General features: G+C 40.4%; 1 protein-coding gene across 3 annotated transcripts in view; it reads left to right on the top strand.

Moving 5' to 3' along the window:
* The window catches only part of KAT6B (lysine acetyltransferase 6B), a 55,317-nt gene that overhangs the window by 16,032 nt on the left and 21,825 nt on the right, over nt 1-17,460 (top strand). For all 3 annotated transcript variants that reach the window (XM_082722586.1, XM_082722587.1, XM_082722588.1), the window contains exon 9: nt 2,258-2,351. In XM_082722586.1, coding sequence (XP_082578712.1) covers nt 2,258-2,351 — 94 coding nt within the window. The remainder of the gene's footprint in view (nt 1-2,257; nt 2,352-17,460) is intronic.

The following is a 17,460-nucleotide window of genomic DNA, read 5'->3' on the forward strand; positions in this document are numbered from 1 at the left end:
ACAAAAAAGACAAAAGTTAATTTGTACATAACAGGTTAAAAAGATGATAGAGAATTAACACAATAATAAAAATAAAACAATAAGTAGGAAATCTATATGATGTATAAAACATCTTACCTTTTGTATAGGTTTATAAAGCTCGTTTTCTCCAATGCGTTAAAAAGAATAGTGGTCATGGGACACCTGGCTGGCTCATTTGGTAGAATATGCAACTCTTGGTCTCAAGGTTGTAAGTTTGAGCCCCACATTGGAGATAACTTAAAAATATATATAGTGGTCATGGTTATTCTTCTTAGAAGTTAGAAAATGGTATTTTTGGGGGTGCCTGGGTGGCTCAGTGCCCCAGGAACATGAGTTCAACCCCTCACTTTAAAAAAAAAAAAAAGAAGAAGAAGAAGAAAGAAAGAAAGAAAAAAAATGGTGTTTCTTTACATGTGTCTGTGTTTAAATGTAGATGCTTAATGGTGCCTGCTGTCCTTGTCTCAAATTGGCCTCTGGGTCTGCAGTTGATTGTGAACCTTAGTTTCAGTCTCTGCCTCTCTTCTCCCGTGGGACCCAGCATCTTACTTCAAAACTTTTCTCATTTTGCCACAGTTTCCTTTCACAGCATGGCAGCAACTACTGTCGTGTCTTACTGTACATGGAAAACTCAATTCTTTGGGAGTGTAGTAAAACAAAAATCAATCTTAAAAAAAACGCTTTAAAAGTCTAGATACATGCAAATTAAACCATATTTTAATGCATCAATTGGAGTGTGAAGGACTATGGCCCTTTGGGGTTATACTTAAACCAAATTCTAGAGGTTACAGCTAGAGAATGGCCAAGATGACCTAGAAAAGTTCACCGTAATCATTACATGCATTTGACTTACCAGGCAGATAATAGAGGACTCTAAACAGGAGGGAAAGAGAGAACAGTTAGTTTATCCATAGATTAGAATTTAGCTGCGGCAATGTGTGTTAAAGAGTGGGAGTTGGAGGGGAGGGGAGGGTTGGGCTGGCTTGCGAAGTTAAAAGGTAGGAATAGTTTGGGACAGAGAAAAGAATGGCGTAAAGGATGAATCCTTTCAACTCAGCATACATCTGTTTTTAAAGAAAGTGTCACATTTGTCTGACTTTGCCAAGAAAACTAATTATTTGAACACGCCTCTGATGTGCACGTCCATTGACGGACACTCCAGTGTCTTAGGGATAACTGACCACACGTGATTTCTTCCTCCTCATTTCTTAGCAACTCCAAGAACAGCTACAAGTGTGCAAATGTTGGGAGCATCTTTTTCACAAAGAAATCTCTAATTCTGCCCTGTAGGGTTTTTTCCACAACAATTTCCTGTGATATTTCTAATAGGTTCATTAAAGATCTGGGCGTTCTGAAGTCATCCTTTTGTGTGGTTAGTACCATTTGTGGTCAGTCTTACTTGTGGTTTATATTTGGCCAGAGCATTCACAACCTCAAAAGCCTTTTCCAGATCTTCTCTGTACAGGCTTGGCTGCTTCTGTGTACTCTGAATAAAATATTACTGCTCTGATGCCACATCCCATGAAAATTGCAAATTCTTTCTTAACTATATGAACTGTTTCCCACCCTAGTCGTCCCAGTCTCTCTCCTGGTTTCATACTGTTGATAATATTTTGGCCTCAGTTTTGTGTGGAGGCTTTGGGATTTCTTACAGCCTGGACTTTTTGTTTGGTTTGAAATGCAGATTAATTATTTCTCTAGCTTTTTACTTTGATTTTTTTTAATCCGTAAGATACATAAGTGTATCTGTGTAGATCTACTTATTCATACACTGTTTTCATTTCCCTGGGACATTTGGTCAAAGGCAGAAGACAGATTGCTGTCAAAGAGTTTAAAATTGTTTAGCAAGGTAGCGAGCTCCGTCTTAACCTTTCCCCTCTGGGTGACTCTGTGGATGTTCATTTTCCCCCCCCCCATCTCTCCAGTTGTTTGAGCAAGGAAATCATTTCTTGCATACTCTCTATGTTCTATTTCATTTGGCTCATATTTCCTTGGATTCTTTATTCATATTTTATGTTACCAGCTTTCAGGCATAAAGGCATAGTTGAAAGGCATGCCTGGAGTTGATGGTTTGTTGTTAGCTGATAGTTTGATCAACACAGTGGGACTGTTCTGCTTGGTCCTGACCTAACACAGGGGTTCACCTTAGTGGACTGTTGTACAAGGATGGTGGCAGGTGCAGGGAATTGCCCACTTCAGCAGAGCTCTAACATACTTGATCTGTTTCTCCTTCCCTCAGGAAAAGCTTTGCCAGCAGAAGTATAATGTCTCCTGCATAATGATCATGCCCCAGCACCAAAGGCAAGGATTTGGACGGTTTCTCATTGATTTCAGTAAGTGAAGTGCTTTACTTACTTTCATGACCCAGGGAGCTGATGGCTGTTAAAAGAAAGAGTAACACATAAAACTTTATTTAACCTACTTTGTTGTTTTTATCAGTAGATAATAGGCTTTCTCTTTATATTTACATAGGTTAGAAAATCTTCATCACGTGAAAAATTTACTGTTGCTCACTTACTGTGCTCTAGGAAATTGAGACTAGATTGCTCGGCAGTGTCACTAGCTCACAAAGCCATTACCCCGAATGAACTGGCAGAATTGCATTCCATTCCGTGGCGCTCATGCTCATTAGCACCAGAAGAGGCAATTATTTGTGATTAGAGCTAACGGAAGTATTATTTAAAAGGATTTTCAGCTTTCTAAAATTTTACCTATAATCTTATCAGTACTGGGCAAGAAAGGGATATTTCTGCTTAGAAAAACAATTCTTTAGGTGGTTTATCCTTTGAGACTTTCTAATAGAAATAACTTCTACTTTATTAATTTCCCCTTTTTGTTATGGAAATTATATAATGTTTTTTGTCTAGAAGGTTGCCCAAGAAATGGTTTTTATGCATATTCGTATCTTCAAAGTCTCTTAATTAAAATTGGAATGACACAGTGAAGTAGACACAGGATAATATAAAAAACATAGGTAGTTTTTTTTTCCTCCTTGTTTATATTATATGGGGTGTGTAAATGGAGTGCTAAGGTACATTGGAAAAATTCATTTCAAAATACCCAGATAACACGAAGGCTAAGTATCCATGATAATAGTAATTTCTGACCATGAAAAACCTGTCACTAGGAACTATGTGCTTTATTACCAGATTGTAGTTTGTCTGATTATAAACTGAAAGAAGGAAAATTTAGGAAATTGTATATTCTTCCTAAGGTACATCAAATGCAAAAAAACCCCACAATATAAATGTGCTCAAGAAAAATCATGAAGAAACAAATATGCTGTGTCCAGATCTATATTACTAGATACTACAATTTATTGTTGGGGTATAAAATGACTATACAGCAGTTTTAGACAGATGTGCACAGTTTGTCGCCATTGAGAATATTGTTCTTTTTTTGAAGTATTACTTATCGACTGTTTTCAGTTAACATTTGTAGTTGTTAATTCATTGTCTTAGTCTTACCCTTTGTTTTCCTGATCTAGTTCTCCCATGGAGGGCCATCTTACCAGGAGGTCACTGTTACTATTTTGCAGAGGTCTAGATGTAATCGATTCTATGGGCAAATCCCTTTTTTGTGTGTGTGGCCACCATTTAGAAGTTGTTCATAAACATTGTGGTTTCTGATGTACAAAGCAACAGTTCAGGCCTTAACCTTTGATACTTTTAGCATCTGCATGCCTACAGAATAAGGTAAACTCCAGAGCTCAGTATCCAAAGCCTCCTAGCACCTACTTCCGCTAATTTTTTTAGGCTTTTTCATCTGCTAATCTCTTTTTCCTCAGATATTCTGAGCATGTTTCCATATTTCCATTCTTTGTCTATACAGTCCTTTTGCTAACGTGACCACTTCCTCCTCCTCCTTCCCCAGCCTCCATGTGTTTAGAATCCTACCCATTGTTAAGAGCCAGCTCGGGAACCTCTTCTGTTTGATCCTACCTCCTGAAGATTCATCTCGTTCCCTTCTTGGCTCGATATCTCTGTAGCATAGCAGTAGACTTAACGCCTGCTTTAGTGGTGATAACTGATGTGTCCTACTTCCAACTGACTATAACTTCCTAGGATACTATCTTCTTTGTTTTCAGTAGGACAGTATGATCAATAATCTGCATTTGATTTATTTTCTTGATTTGAATGGAATCTCCAAAGTGATAACACAGTACTGCTCACAATGATTTTCTACCTAAAATTTAAAAAGGGACTACTGCTTACTGGGTTAAAAACCAAGTCTCTAAATAGATTAGTTCTTATTTGTATAGCGTGATCTGATAGTGAGGCCTTTCACATAAGAGGACAACCCAGGAACAGAGTTCCCTTCAAATGCTAAATCTTTGTGTTAACCATTTTAGTGAGAACTGTATTGGAGTCTACCCAGTATTTTTAAACCAGAACTTTGGAGCCCATTGGAACCTTTCTGGATTGCTCGGGCCATCACGATGAGTGCCACCCCTTAGGGTGTGTCTGGGTAGTACAGTGCTGAGGGTGTAATTTTTTAGATTTTCTCTTTCCTGTACCCTTGACATTGCCCCTGTGCTGGGGTGGGTAAGCAATGTGGTGAATGATTTGAGTAAACTTGAAAAGGGCTTGGTGTTACTCCTTCATAGAACAGGAAGCTGGGAGAAGAATTTTACAGTACTCAATGAAAATGGAAACTGGTGTAAACCCAATAGAAATTCAATTAAAAAAAAAAAATCCTTGGCCCCAAAGGTTTTAAAAGAGATAGAATAGGCTGCTGAAAAAATTGATAGCATCTCCTTCTTTGGAGTTGCTTAAAATAATAGTAGATAATATCTTTCTAGAATGATTTAGATCCAGCCTTGCAAGGTAAGGAGATAAACCCCATGACCTCTCATAATCCTCGTCAACCTCATAATTCAGAACACAAGGCAAAATAGATAACCAAGGTTATTGGTTTTCTAAAATGTGCTGGTTTTTATCTTTTTTTAAGGGACCTTTTAATGGTTCGATTTATTTTATTTCTGTTTTGTACATGAGCCCGAGGATCTTTTGGTCAGGGGATGTATTTCCGGTAATTCAAATAAAGTTGGGAAGGAGGAAAATACTTTGTTACTTTAGAGTTACTACCAATTTAGGAAGCTGAGACAAGAGCAGTGGGAAGAGAGCTATCACTGCTCAGCTGCCCACTTGCCCGCTGGATTGGAACCATGGGTGCCATGGACTGCGAAGTGTGTGGTGTATATATAAAAAATGGCAAATCCCAAAGCTCTGAACACTGTTCTCCAGCAGTGGTCATCCATGGGACTAGATGCTGCCCTGGGAGCAAGTTGTTGTCTTAATCTTAATGGAACAGCCTGCCTGGGGTTTGCGGAGCAGGGCTCCCCAGGAGGTCATCTGCAGAGCTTGGCCCAAAGTTACTAAATGATACCAACTCCAGTGCACTCATAAACCATCTCATGGGTTTTGTGACTCTTTGCTCAGAACCTAAGTGGGTATTGTGGAAGGAGTGACTGTCAAGGTTGAAGTTGATACCCCATCGTTTCTCCTAGAATCTGAGATTCCTTCTCATCTCCATCTCTGTCTACACACATGCACACGTGCACACACACCCCATACCCCACAGCCCAGTCATGAGTTCATACTGTAACCTTGCATTCCAGGTCTGCACACCACAAGGTTTTATTCTGTCTCTCCAGCAGTGAGAACTCTGACTTCCATTATCCATAGTGTACTTCCTCATGTGCTCAGCCCTAGATCACACACTGAGTACTTTCAGAATTGCTTACTCATACCACCACCTAGAAATCAGGCCTCCTAACTAGAGGTCAATATTTGTATGTATTTGTTTGTTTTGAACTTTACCTGGGGTGTATTTAGTCAAAATACTGTGTTTGAATGTTACTTCGCTTAGTTTTTTTTTTTTTAATTTTCCCCCCCTTCAGTGTGGTTATGTCATTCATTTGAAATACAGTTAGGCTTTCTTGCTTCCCTTTGTTAGCCACTTTAGTTTTTCCTGTGTCCTTGGTGTTTTGTCTTCGAAACATAAAACATATTTTCAGAGTTGAAACTTTATTAAAGGGCGCCCTCGGGGAAGTGTCATTCCCTTCCGCCATTCCCTCTACCCATCCCCAGTCCTTTCCTGCAGGTCACTGACCTCACTGGTTTTTCATTTGTCCTTCCCAGGGTTCTTTTTATGCAAAAGAGAAGGGTATTCTCTTATTTCTTCTCCTTTCTTACTCACAAGGGAGCATACTGTAGATAGTCTTTTACATTTTGCTTTTCTCCACTTAATAATACATCCTGGAAATCACTCCTTACTACTTCCTAGAGATCCTCTTACTGTGTTCTGGAACCCTCCTAGGTATGGGAATATAGGATATTCCCCAATATTTCAGTTTTAAAAGTGCTGTAGTGTTGGGGTGCCTGGGTGGCTCATGGGTTAAGCCTTTGCCTTGGGCATAGGTCATGATCTCAGGGTTCTGGGTCGAGCCCCACATCGGGCTCTCTGCTCAGCGGGAGCCTGCTTCCCTTTCTCTCTCTCTCTGCCTGCCTCTCTGCCTACCTGTGATCTCTCTCTCTCTGTGTCAAATAAATGAATAAAATCTTTAAAAAAAAAAAGTGCTGTAGTGAGTAGCCTTGGGCTTATTTTGACTGATACATACTTATGTAGCATGTTTGGTTTATTATATATGCTTTTAGTTGTTCAAGACTCTGCTTGGCTGGGCAATAGATAAGCTGATAATGAATTGTCTTTTACTCAAGCCTGCAGAGCCAAAAGCCTGCCTGGGGAGCAGGATGTAAAACCCATCCTCCGCAGCTGACCCAGGAAAGCAAACTGATTCAGCAGTAGGTTGCAGAACATTGTTCCAGGTGGTGGTGAAAGAAGGTGGCATCATTAACTTATTCATGTGTGTGTTATTAATGCATTTATTTGATTCTAAATTGGATATCAGAGGAGGATAGTGAATGAAATGTGACTTAATTCATTTTTTTTTAACCTGTTCATGCAACCTTTGTTGCTGGTGGGGGGAGAGGTGTAGTGGTGCCCATCCTCGTTTGGCACTCTACCAATCACCAATGACAGAAATGAAGAAGACATAGTTCTTTCTCGGTGGTCAAGTTCACTGAGTCAACAGTTGCTGGATAGTATGTTTGTGCAGTATATATTAGAACTCATAACAAGTTGAATGAAAACATTCCAGACCAAGAAAATCTGAATCATGACCATGTGAGGAAACATGTTAGATGTTTGAGTAACTGCAAAAGAAACTCCAGGTAGATTCAAGATTTAGATGATCCGAGGTGCCGGGGCAGTTAGGTGTCCAGCTCTTGCTTTCTTGATTTCAGCTCAGGTCATGATTTTGGGACTGGGAGATCAAGCCCTGCATTGGACTCCATGTTGGATGTGGAGCCTGCTTAATATTCTCTTTCTTCCTCTGCCTCTCACCCTGCTTGCTTACTCTTTCTCTCTTTAAAAAAAGAAAGATTTAGATGATTAACAAAAAATGAAAACACAAAAACTTTTAAAATGTAGAAGAAAGGATATGCAATCCTCTGATCCTTGGATGGTCAAGGACATCCTAACACTAAAGGTTAACACAACGAAAGAAAGCACAGAAGCATATACAGATGGCTTGACTATATAGAAAGGTAAAATGTCTATACAGTAAGAAAATTTTTTAATATTTTAAAAGCAAACATAATTGGAAAGATGTTTGCAACAAACATGACAGGCAAAGCTTTGACAGCTATAGTATTTAAACAAATATTTAAAAGGAAAGGTTTGATTGTGTTAAAACATAAACCTTAATAGAAAAATGAGCAGAGGACATGAATGCAGAATGCACAGAAAAGGAAACTCTTTGGTGGCAGCAAGGTTGCTGACATTTGCTGAGCACCTACTGTGTGCCAGCCACTTTCCTGAGAGAGCTGACTCATTCAACCTTCACAGCACTGGTTGGCAGCAAGGTTGCTGACATTTGCTGAGCACCTATTGTGTGCCAGGCACTTTCCTGAGAGAGCTGACTCATTCAACCCTCACAGCACTGGTTGAGACATTTTAATCTCGTTTTATGGGTGAGGAAACAGGCCCAGCTAGTAACTACAAATGGCACCGCTCTGGTTTTGAGCACTTAGGCTCTAGGCCACATTGCTCCGAAGTCTGTCAAGTACAAATGGCTAATTAAAATGAGAAAAGGAAAAAACCAAAAACTGTTGGTGATTTAAAAATGAAAATTCAAATAACTGCAAGATTATAATTTTTTGGCTACCAAATTAGCAAACACTTTTAAATATAGCTAGATCTAAGTTGACTTACGTGGGCTCTTGTATTTATACTGGAGGAGGTGTAAATTGGTAGACATTTTCCTGAACTTTGATGGCATATATCAAAAACATCAGAAAGAAATTTATTCTAAGGAAATCAGTATACTTTCATCAGTGTGCATTAATTTCATATTTAATGTAACATGTTTTGTGTTAGTTTTTTAAAGAGTGGACTTTCCTGCTCCTTTCACCCCGTCCCCCAATTATAGTAGGGTAAACCCATAGTAGAAAGTTAGAAAAATACCAAGAGAAAATTAAGTCCCCCACACTTCTGTTACTCAAAGAGTTAATGTTTTGGTACAGTTGTCTGTCATGGTGTCATTGTTTATAATAGAAAGAAAAAACTGAAACCCTCTCAATATTCAAAAGTAAGAGAGAACCATTACCCTGAGAAAATTATGGTATATCTATATAATAGAATATTAGCTATTAAGAGTTAATATTCTAAGGGCACCTGGATGACTCAGTGAGTTAAGCCTCTGCCTTTGGCTCAGGTCATGATCTCAGGGTCCTGGGATCGAGTACCGCATCAGGTTCTCTGCTTGGCAGGGAGCCTGCTTCCTCCTCTCTCTCGCTCTCTGCCTGCCTCTCTGCCTACTTGTGATCTCTGTCTGTCAAATTAAAAAAAAAGAATTAGTGTTCTAAAGAATTTATAATGAAATAGGAAGATGGTTATAATAAATACATGGTTTTTAAAAGTTGTATATATGTATGTTCTCAATTACATAAAAAGTATGTGCAACGAAGGGAAAGAAACACACTTTCAGATTATGTCTAGAATTAGAATTACAGGCAGTTTTTATTTTCTACTTCCTACTTTTTGCTGTAAAAAGTGAAGAAAACTAGGAATCCGTGAAGGCCTGACCCAGGGGAGTGGCAGCAAGGACATGTGGAAATGAAGCAGGTATTTTCCTGTTCTGCAGCAGGTAGAACTCTGCCCAGCACCTCTGCTGCTCAGTCAGTGCTAGATGAATGGATGAATGAACGGAACTTGGAAAGGTAGTGAGTGCGGCTTTGGCTGTGTTACCTTCACTGTGATCATGACCGTCCATGTGCAGTTTTCCCTGGGAGTTTGGAGCTCAGCAGGGGAATTCATTAAAGGGGGCAACCGTTGATATGGATGAGAACAACCGGGAGAGCATAGAGAGACAGAGCTGAGGATGGAGTCCTTGAAGTTACAACGTGTTAAGGGCTAAGAGGATAAGGACGTTATCAAGACAATTGAAAAGGGTCCAAAAGTAGGAAAAGAATCAGGGGAGAAAGAGGTCAGCATTGCAACAACAGTCTTAATCCCAGCTGACCTTTCTGGAGCACTTACTGTGTGCCAGGCATTGTCCCCTGAGTCACGCAGGTTAATGTGCTCCATCCCTGCAAAGACCTTAGGAGGCTGGTTACTGTTATCACTTAGAAACCTGTCCAGAGTCACTCCCCAGCCAGTGTTCAGTGCCCCAGAGAAGAAGATTAAGGGACAGTGTAAGAAGTATACTTTGAAGGACCATGGTTGTTGTGGAATTTTAAAAAAGTGAATTCTGAAAGCTTAACCATCAAGGGATGGTTTAACCATCAAGGAACCTGGTTTGTTTGTTGTTGTTGTTGGATTTTGTTTTTGGTTTTTTTTTTTTTTTTAAGATTTTATTTATTTATTTGACAGAGAGAGATCACAAGTAGGCAGAGGGTGAGGGGAAGCAGGCTCCCTGCTGAGCAGAGAGCCTGATTTGGGGCTCCATCCCAGGACCCTGAGATGATGACCTGAGCTGAAGGCAGAAGCTTAACCCACCGAGCCACCCAGGCGCCCCTGGTGTTTGTTTTTTGAACTACAGAGGCTGGAGCACTGGTAGCAAGAAGGCCAGGGAGCAGTGATGGGAAAAACAAAAAGTGATATCCAGACAGGTTGTTTAATGCAAATTCGGAGGGCATTTAATGAAATTCCAAGTTTCTTTCCTAATTTAATCAAACATGCTAATGAGAATTACAAGAATTCTAAATCTTAACTTTCTTCCTTGTTTGTTTCAGCCTTGGCATAACCTTGGGGAGGGTTTTATAAAGGGTAGATGACAGTGGGTCCAAAAGTCTACAAACTTACACCTTTGGTCTTCTGAGAACTAGTACATAGCCAGTAAGTTTATCAGTTACATACATTATCCGTTAACTGTACACTTAAGCATTTTTAAAAATTAGTGTCTGTTTATTTGTAGACTAATGATGGAAGTTTGTAAGCAGAATCAATTCTTATCTTGCTTTATTCAGTATTAAAATACCAGGCAGGGTCTCAGGATTGTCTTTTATGAAATAGAACTCGAGAGGACATAGGAGTGATTGAATGAATTAGGACTTGCAGGAAGTCCTGTTTGCGGACCTTTTCTGTGATTTCGGTTGAGGGGTTTCTCTGCGGTTTTTGTGAGAAATGTATACCATTTAAGAACTAAGTCTGTGTTAGGTGAGTGCTGCTGCAAGTTGAGTGCAGATGACCCAGTTTTGTGCCTACATGTTAACGACTTTGGTCACCTTGTTAGTGTAGTCAGCAGTGTCCTTTGACTTCTCTTTTCTTCAAAATGCCACACATATACACACACATACCTGGATTTAAGAAAAATAAGGTATATAAGAAACTTGGGAGAAAAGATGCCTCTTGGTACCATTTAATACCTAGTTTCTTTCTCACTGGGAATTAGTGGGTTAATGTTCCACACCTTCATTTTTTCTCCCTTTCGGTTCTAAAGACCAAGTTCTCTCAGAGTCCAGGCCTGTCTTTCCTTAGCCTTCTTAAAACTCTTGACTGGTTTCCTGAGGAAGCACTCCTTAGAACAAGGAAACATCTTCTGAATGGTTTCCCACTTCCTCCTTCTCAGAGCTCTTCTAGGTCCATCAGACAAAATTAGAAAGAAAGCCACATACTTCATCTCTACCTAGAAGGATGTGCTGTTTGGTGGGTAACTATATCCACTCCCTCAAAGAGAGAACAACTTCTTCCCCTGTATCTTAGATGCTAGCCACTGGCTTAAATGTTGTAGTATTTGATATCTAAATTCCGGAGGAGTACGTGTCATAGTAGTTGAGGTCGTCCCCTAGCAACTTGCAGTTTTAATAGTCTGCCCTCAACAGACTATTTTAAAAGGGATGCCACTTAGAAACTTTTCAAAGCACAATTTAAGTAAAACGTTGGGATTTAAGACGAGGGCTGTCTGGGTTGCTCAGTGGGTTAAGCCTCTGCCTTCGGCTTAGGTCATGATCCCAGGGTTCTGGGATCTAGCCCCACATCATACTTTCTGCTCAGCAGGGAGGCTGCTTCTCCCGCTCTATCTGCCAGCCTCTCTGCCTACTTCTGCCTACTTGTGATTTCTCTCTCTGTCAAATTAATTAATTAATAAAAAAAGAATTTCAGACTACTTTTTTTTTTTTTTTTTTTTAAGAATTTAAGACTACTTTTAACCAGAAATTTAGAGTTGTTGCATCCTACCTGAAAACTTTTTTGGAGCAAATTTTTTTCTTCTTTTTTAGAGATTTATTATTTATTAGAGAGAGAGTGAAAGAGCACAAGCGGGGGGAGCGGTAGAGGGAGAAGCAGGCTCCCGGGATAAGCAGGCTCCCCGCAGAGCAGGGAGCCTGATGGTGGGACTCCCAACGCAGGACCCTGGGATCATCTGAGCCACACAGATGCCTTGGAGCAAATTTTTGATACTGACAGGCCTCTCTCCAGTTAAATAGGAATTTTAATTTAGGAATCCAGTTGGTTGTATTCTAGTAAGGCCTGTTTTCCCCAACTATTGGTAAACTCTAAGTTGCTGAGACTGTATGGGGGTCACGAACTTCTTTCTGACAGCAAGTTGAGAATAATTTTAGGGTGAGCACATTCTTTCCAGGAGCTGGTCCTGGCCTGACAGGTCCTGGTGACACATCCCACCTCAAGGGTCTCTGGGTATCACTGCCCTTCCCAGCAGGTGACCTGGAATGGTTACAGGGACGTGTAGATAGCACGACCTTCAGCCCCATGGTGGCCAGAACTCTGGTGCCTGTCACCTCACTTTGAGCAGTGTCATCCTTTACCCAGGCAAAACATGTGAATTCTGTCTTATCTGTGATGGGGTAGAGGCCGGGAAGCGCGCACTTGGGGCCTCCGTTCTCCCTTTGGTAGGTTGCAGTGTAAGTAGTTCGCTTTCCCCCATTTCTGAGCCCCACAAGCTGAGCATCAAAGGTTTTGAGGGACCATGACAATGTCTCTTAGGGACATGTTATATGACTGAAACGCTGATTCCCTGTAAGTAAAGTGAATGAAGGAGCTATAAATTTGACATGTGGCATTTATTTCCTTATTGCAACTTTTGTTTAATAGTTTTCTCCTTTTTCAGTGGCACCAACTATTAAAAAATGCTAAAGGCTAAGCAAGTGTAGAGTCACTTAGAAAGTTGCATGTGTCTTTTGTATATTTATTACTTATTGCCCATTTCCTTCACCAGAAGTAAGATTCCTGAGGATAGAGACTTTGTTCTCGGGGGCAGTCTCACCTCCTGGGCGAGCCTGGCACTTAGTAGGTCCTTATTATTTGTTGACCAAATGTTGAATGAGTTACTGTGGGAAGAGCTTCTTTTCTTTTTTTTTTTTTTTAAGATTTTATTTATTTATTTGACAGACAGAAATCACAAGTAGGCAGAGAGGCAGGCAGAGAGAGGAGAAAGCAGGCTCCCTGCGGAGCAGAGAGCCCGATGTGGGGCTCGATCCCAGGACCCTGGGATCATGACCTGAGCCAAAGGCAGAGGCTTTAACCCACTGAGCCACCCAGGTACCCTGGGAAGAGCTTCTTAATGTACTTTCCTCACACGTGATTCTTCTGAAGAGTTTAATTTTGTTAGAACATAATCAGTCAGCTGTGGTTTACTTACTTCCAAAAGATGTCAGGTGCGCCCTGCCTCCTTTTGAGGACTGGTGTCTTTGTTCAAGCTCAGCTTCTATCTTAGGATCATTTAAGCTACGTCAGAAAGAAGATTGCCATTATCCACTGTAACCCTTGGGCGGAGAGATGAGAGCTGTGACAGAACTCACATTTACACACAGTTGGTTGAAGAGAGAAGCTTCTCTTCTCTTGACTTTCATCAGATAATTCATTTCTTCATGCATTTATTTTGGAAGAAAAATTCCAACTTCCGTGTTAAGGAACTGTCAAGAAAGCTTTTTTTCCCTCTGTGCAGAGCTCTCCCGGCAGCTCTCTCTGGGTGAGCACAGCCCTGGCAGTCATTAAAGAATAATCAGTTATGCTTTTAAAATGGGGCTCAAGTTCTTTATTGTCTTCTCTGGGATACCCTTCCCACACCTCCACCGTGACACTTGCGGAAACACTGGACCGGCAGCTGTGTCCTCAGACTTCCGGGTTTTGGAAGACGTGTTTTGACTTACAGAAGAATAAATATCATGGTGATATATATATTTAATAGGATTCTAGTTTCTAATATAATAAGGAAAATGGCTACTTTTCCTTACTTTCTTGTTATAATGTGTTGTGCTAAAAGACTTGGTCATAACTGTTTTATGACATTGGGCTGAAGTGCAGTATATTTTAATATGTTGAAGATAACATCAATGTTGAAAATTGAGCTCTCTGTGATTTATTCAGAGGTTGACTGTTACCGAATGCATAGAAATAAGTTGCATGAGGCAGTGCAGCTAACGATTTATTTATGTATCTTTTTTTTTAACAAAGCTTGTCATAAATAAGAGCAAATAAATAGCTCTTATGGAATAGTTTGTATTCATTGCTTCAATGAAAATGTTGTAAATAAGAAACATACGGCCTGTAGCTACCGTTTCACCTTACATAGCTTAGAATTTTTTCAAGATTTGGCAGGCAGGTGGATTGTTTTTACAAATCCTTTTGTCTGTTTGGATTTCTGACACTGACCGGCATTTGTAGTGAGTCATTTTGAAACCATACTACTGGGCAAATTCTGTTCACATAATTAGTTTGGGAAAACCTGTCTTTAGCCGAAAATAGGAAGCTTGACAGCACTATCATGGGGGTCAGGCTGGCCCACTGCTGAACTCCAAGCCGTGAGCACAGTGGGATACACATAGTAGTTGAACCAAAAAAGGGTCTGTCGTGGGAGTAAGTAAATAAGAGAATGCCGACACCTTATCAGTGCTCTTCTGTGTGTCCCCCACAGCACCTGTCACAGTCACCTAGCTGGCTTAGGGCAGCTGATTTTTGTCCTGAGATCTCTCCCTCTGTTTTTTGCCCTTCTCCATTCCCTGATCACTTCCTTCAGTAAACATGTTTTATTTACACGGACTCTGCCAAGGACTGGCCTAGGTGATGAGACCGTAAGGATAAAGGGTCCCGGCCTTGCCCCTAGGCTAGTTGGTGGTCGGCACACAGAGGATTCATCCCAGGCACACGACACTGCATGTTTGGGTGAAATAAAAGGCTGTGCCGGGACAGAAGAGGAAATGACTCCAACTCTTTTCCTTTTCCCACTTCAGGTACATTCGCAAGGGAAGAATGTTTCCTAAGATCAAGCATCTGTTCTGATCGGTTAAGATGAGTACTATACCTGGTTTTGGTTTCCAGGGAACCAGTCCCCTTAAACATACTTCCCAGCTTTAGTCTTAACATTTGCAACACAATATCCTAAGATAACGTCCTCTCCTGATGGGATTTCTAACCAGCACATTTATAATTTCAGGTGTCTATGAGGTAGTATTTTTTTTCCCACATCAGTTTGTTTTGGGTAAAGCAAGAGATTTTTCTCTCATTTGTTTAGAATTCTGGTAGGAAAATACTAGTTAGGAATCTGATTTTTTTTTTCCCTTCAAGCATCAATTTGTGGTTAGCTTGTTTTGACTCTAGTATTAGTGGTTTAGTGGTACATGTTCATGTTTACTAATACAAAAACCTCTGTTTTGTAATTATTTCTATTGAGTCCTCCTTTGGGTTAACATCATAGAGGAGCTCCTTTTTTTTTTCAACAAAATTGTTTTAAAGTTTATGAAGTGCTTTAAAATAGTTGAGTGGATTAAAAGCAATTCAGTTATGCGTGTAACTGTCCACGTTGAAAAAAATACACAATGTGATTATATAACAAAAAAATGTATTGGTGCAATCTTCAGGAAATGTGTTACAGGTAGATCTCACTGTACACAATATATTTGCATATGTCCTTTTGGGGGGACAGGTTGAATCATTTAAAAGGATGTAGAGAGTGCTTTCTGTAAAAAGGAGTGTTTGAACTGTTTCTTCTTTCATACTGGATAGCAAGGAGGCAAATACTACTATTACGATCTTTTCAAAAGGGCTCAGAATTTAACTTGAAGAGGCTCCCACAGGACAATAAATATAACAGTAAAGACAACAATTGAAACTCACAAAATGTTTAAACTCACACATTCATAATAACACTTAAATTTAGAGGATGATAGGGACCAGTTCATTATCCTAAAAAATGGATAAATAAATCATTTAACTTGCCTCTCTCATATGAACTGTACCACTAGGTAAACAAATAGTTAATGAGGGAAAACATCTTTTTATAAACATATTCCAGCTAACGAATGAAATGAAAAGAAATGAAATGATAGAATTAAAACATGGCTGTTTGGGGTGCCTGGGTGGCTCAGTTGGGTTAAAGCTTCTGCCTTCAGCTCAGGTCATGAGCCCAGGATCCTGGGTTCGAGCCCCACATCGGGCTCTCTGCTCGGCGGGGAGCCTGCTTCCGCCTCTCTCTTCTGCCTGCCTCTCTGCCTACTTGTGATCTCTGTCTGTCAGATAAATAAATAAAAATCTTTTTTTAAAAAAAGTGATTTTTAAAAAAATTAAAATAAAACATGGCTGTTCTGCGATTCTGCCAATGAATTAACTGATCTAGACCTTGAACTTCAGTAGCAGCAGACACTGTGGGAAGGGACACAGCCAGAAATTATATGCTTCCTGATCAAAGGATAAACCATCACCTGTAGTTTTTTTTTTTAAAGATTTTATTTTTATTTTATTTGACAGAGAGAGAGAGATCACAAGTAGGCAGAGAAGCAGGCAGAGACAGAGGGGGAAGCAGGCTCCCCGCTAAGCAGAGAGCCCGATGCGGGGCTCGATCCCGGGACACTGAGATCATGACCCGAGCCGAAGGCAGTGGCCCAATCCACTGAGCCACCCAGGCGCCCCCATCCCCATCACCTGAAGTTTTGCTAGAGGATGGAACCTAAAGTTTCACTGAGCTTCTGGATCCAGCTGCCATTCTATAGGAACACAGAGGAAAGAGGAACAAACTGAACTGCGTCATGTGTATACAATCAGCAAAATCCAGATTATGGAAACCCTGTAGGTCAGATAGCCCCAGTTCATCAATAGATAAATGATAAGAAAAAGGAAGGGGGTGGAGAGGGGAACCCATAGACTTAACAGAGACTTTAAAAATAGTCTTTTAAATGGGCAAGACTGTATTGTAGCACCAGGGATATGTTGGTGGTGAAAGTATATGGAAACGCAAGGGATTACCATGGATGTCAGGGTAGTGGTTCTTTTTTTTTTTTTTTTTTTTTTTTAAAGATTTTATTCATTTTTTTTGTCAGACAGAGATCCCAAGTAGACAGAGAGGCAGGCAGAGAGAGAGGAGGAAGCAAGCTCCCTGCTGAGCAGAGAGCTGGATGTGGGGCTTGATCCCAGGGCCCTGAGATCATGACCTGAGCCAAAGGCAGAGGCTTTAACCCACTGAGCCACCCAGGCGCCCCAGGGTAGTGGTTCCTTGTGAGGGAAAAAGGAGAGGTGACTGGGATGGGACAAATGGAAGGTATTACAGCGTGACTGGCGAACTTCCATTTCTTGATCCTGGGTGATGATTACAAGGGTGGTTCCCTTTCATTAAGCTATATATTGTTTAATATTGTTTTTAAATCTGTGTTTTATTTTTATTGTTGTAGCCATTTTTATTGTTTGCTTGTTTGTTTTAAGAAAGTGATGGTCTTAAAATGGGAGTCCATGCCCTATGGAATTTGTTTGGAGCTTAGATTTTTGTGACTCTTAAAATGAAAACTTTGATTTATTGGTGGGATAATGATGTTTTTAAAAGCGATACAGTTTTTCGTGTGCCTGGGTGGCTGACTTGGCTTAGCTCTGACTCTGGGTTTCAGCTTGGGTCATGATCTTGCGGTCATGGGATTAAGCCCCTGCGGTCATGGG

Source organism: Mustela nivalis, assembly GCF_964662115.1.
Source record: "Mustela nivalis genome assembly, chromosome: 2".
Classification (NCBI taxonomy): Eukaryota; Metazoa; Chordata; class Mammalia; order Carnivora; family Mustelidae; genus Mustela; species Mustela nivalis.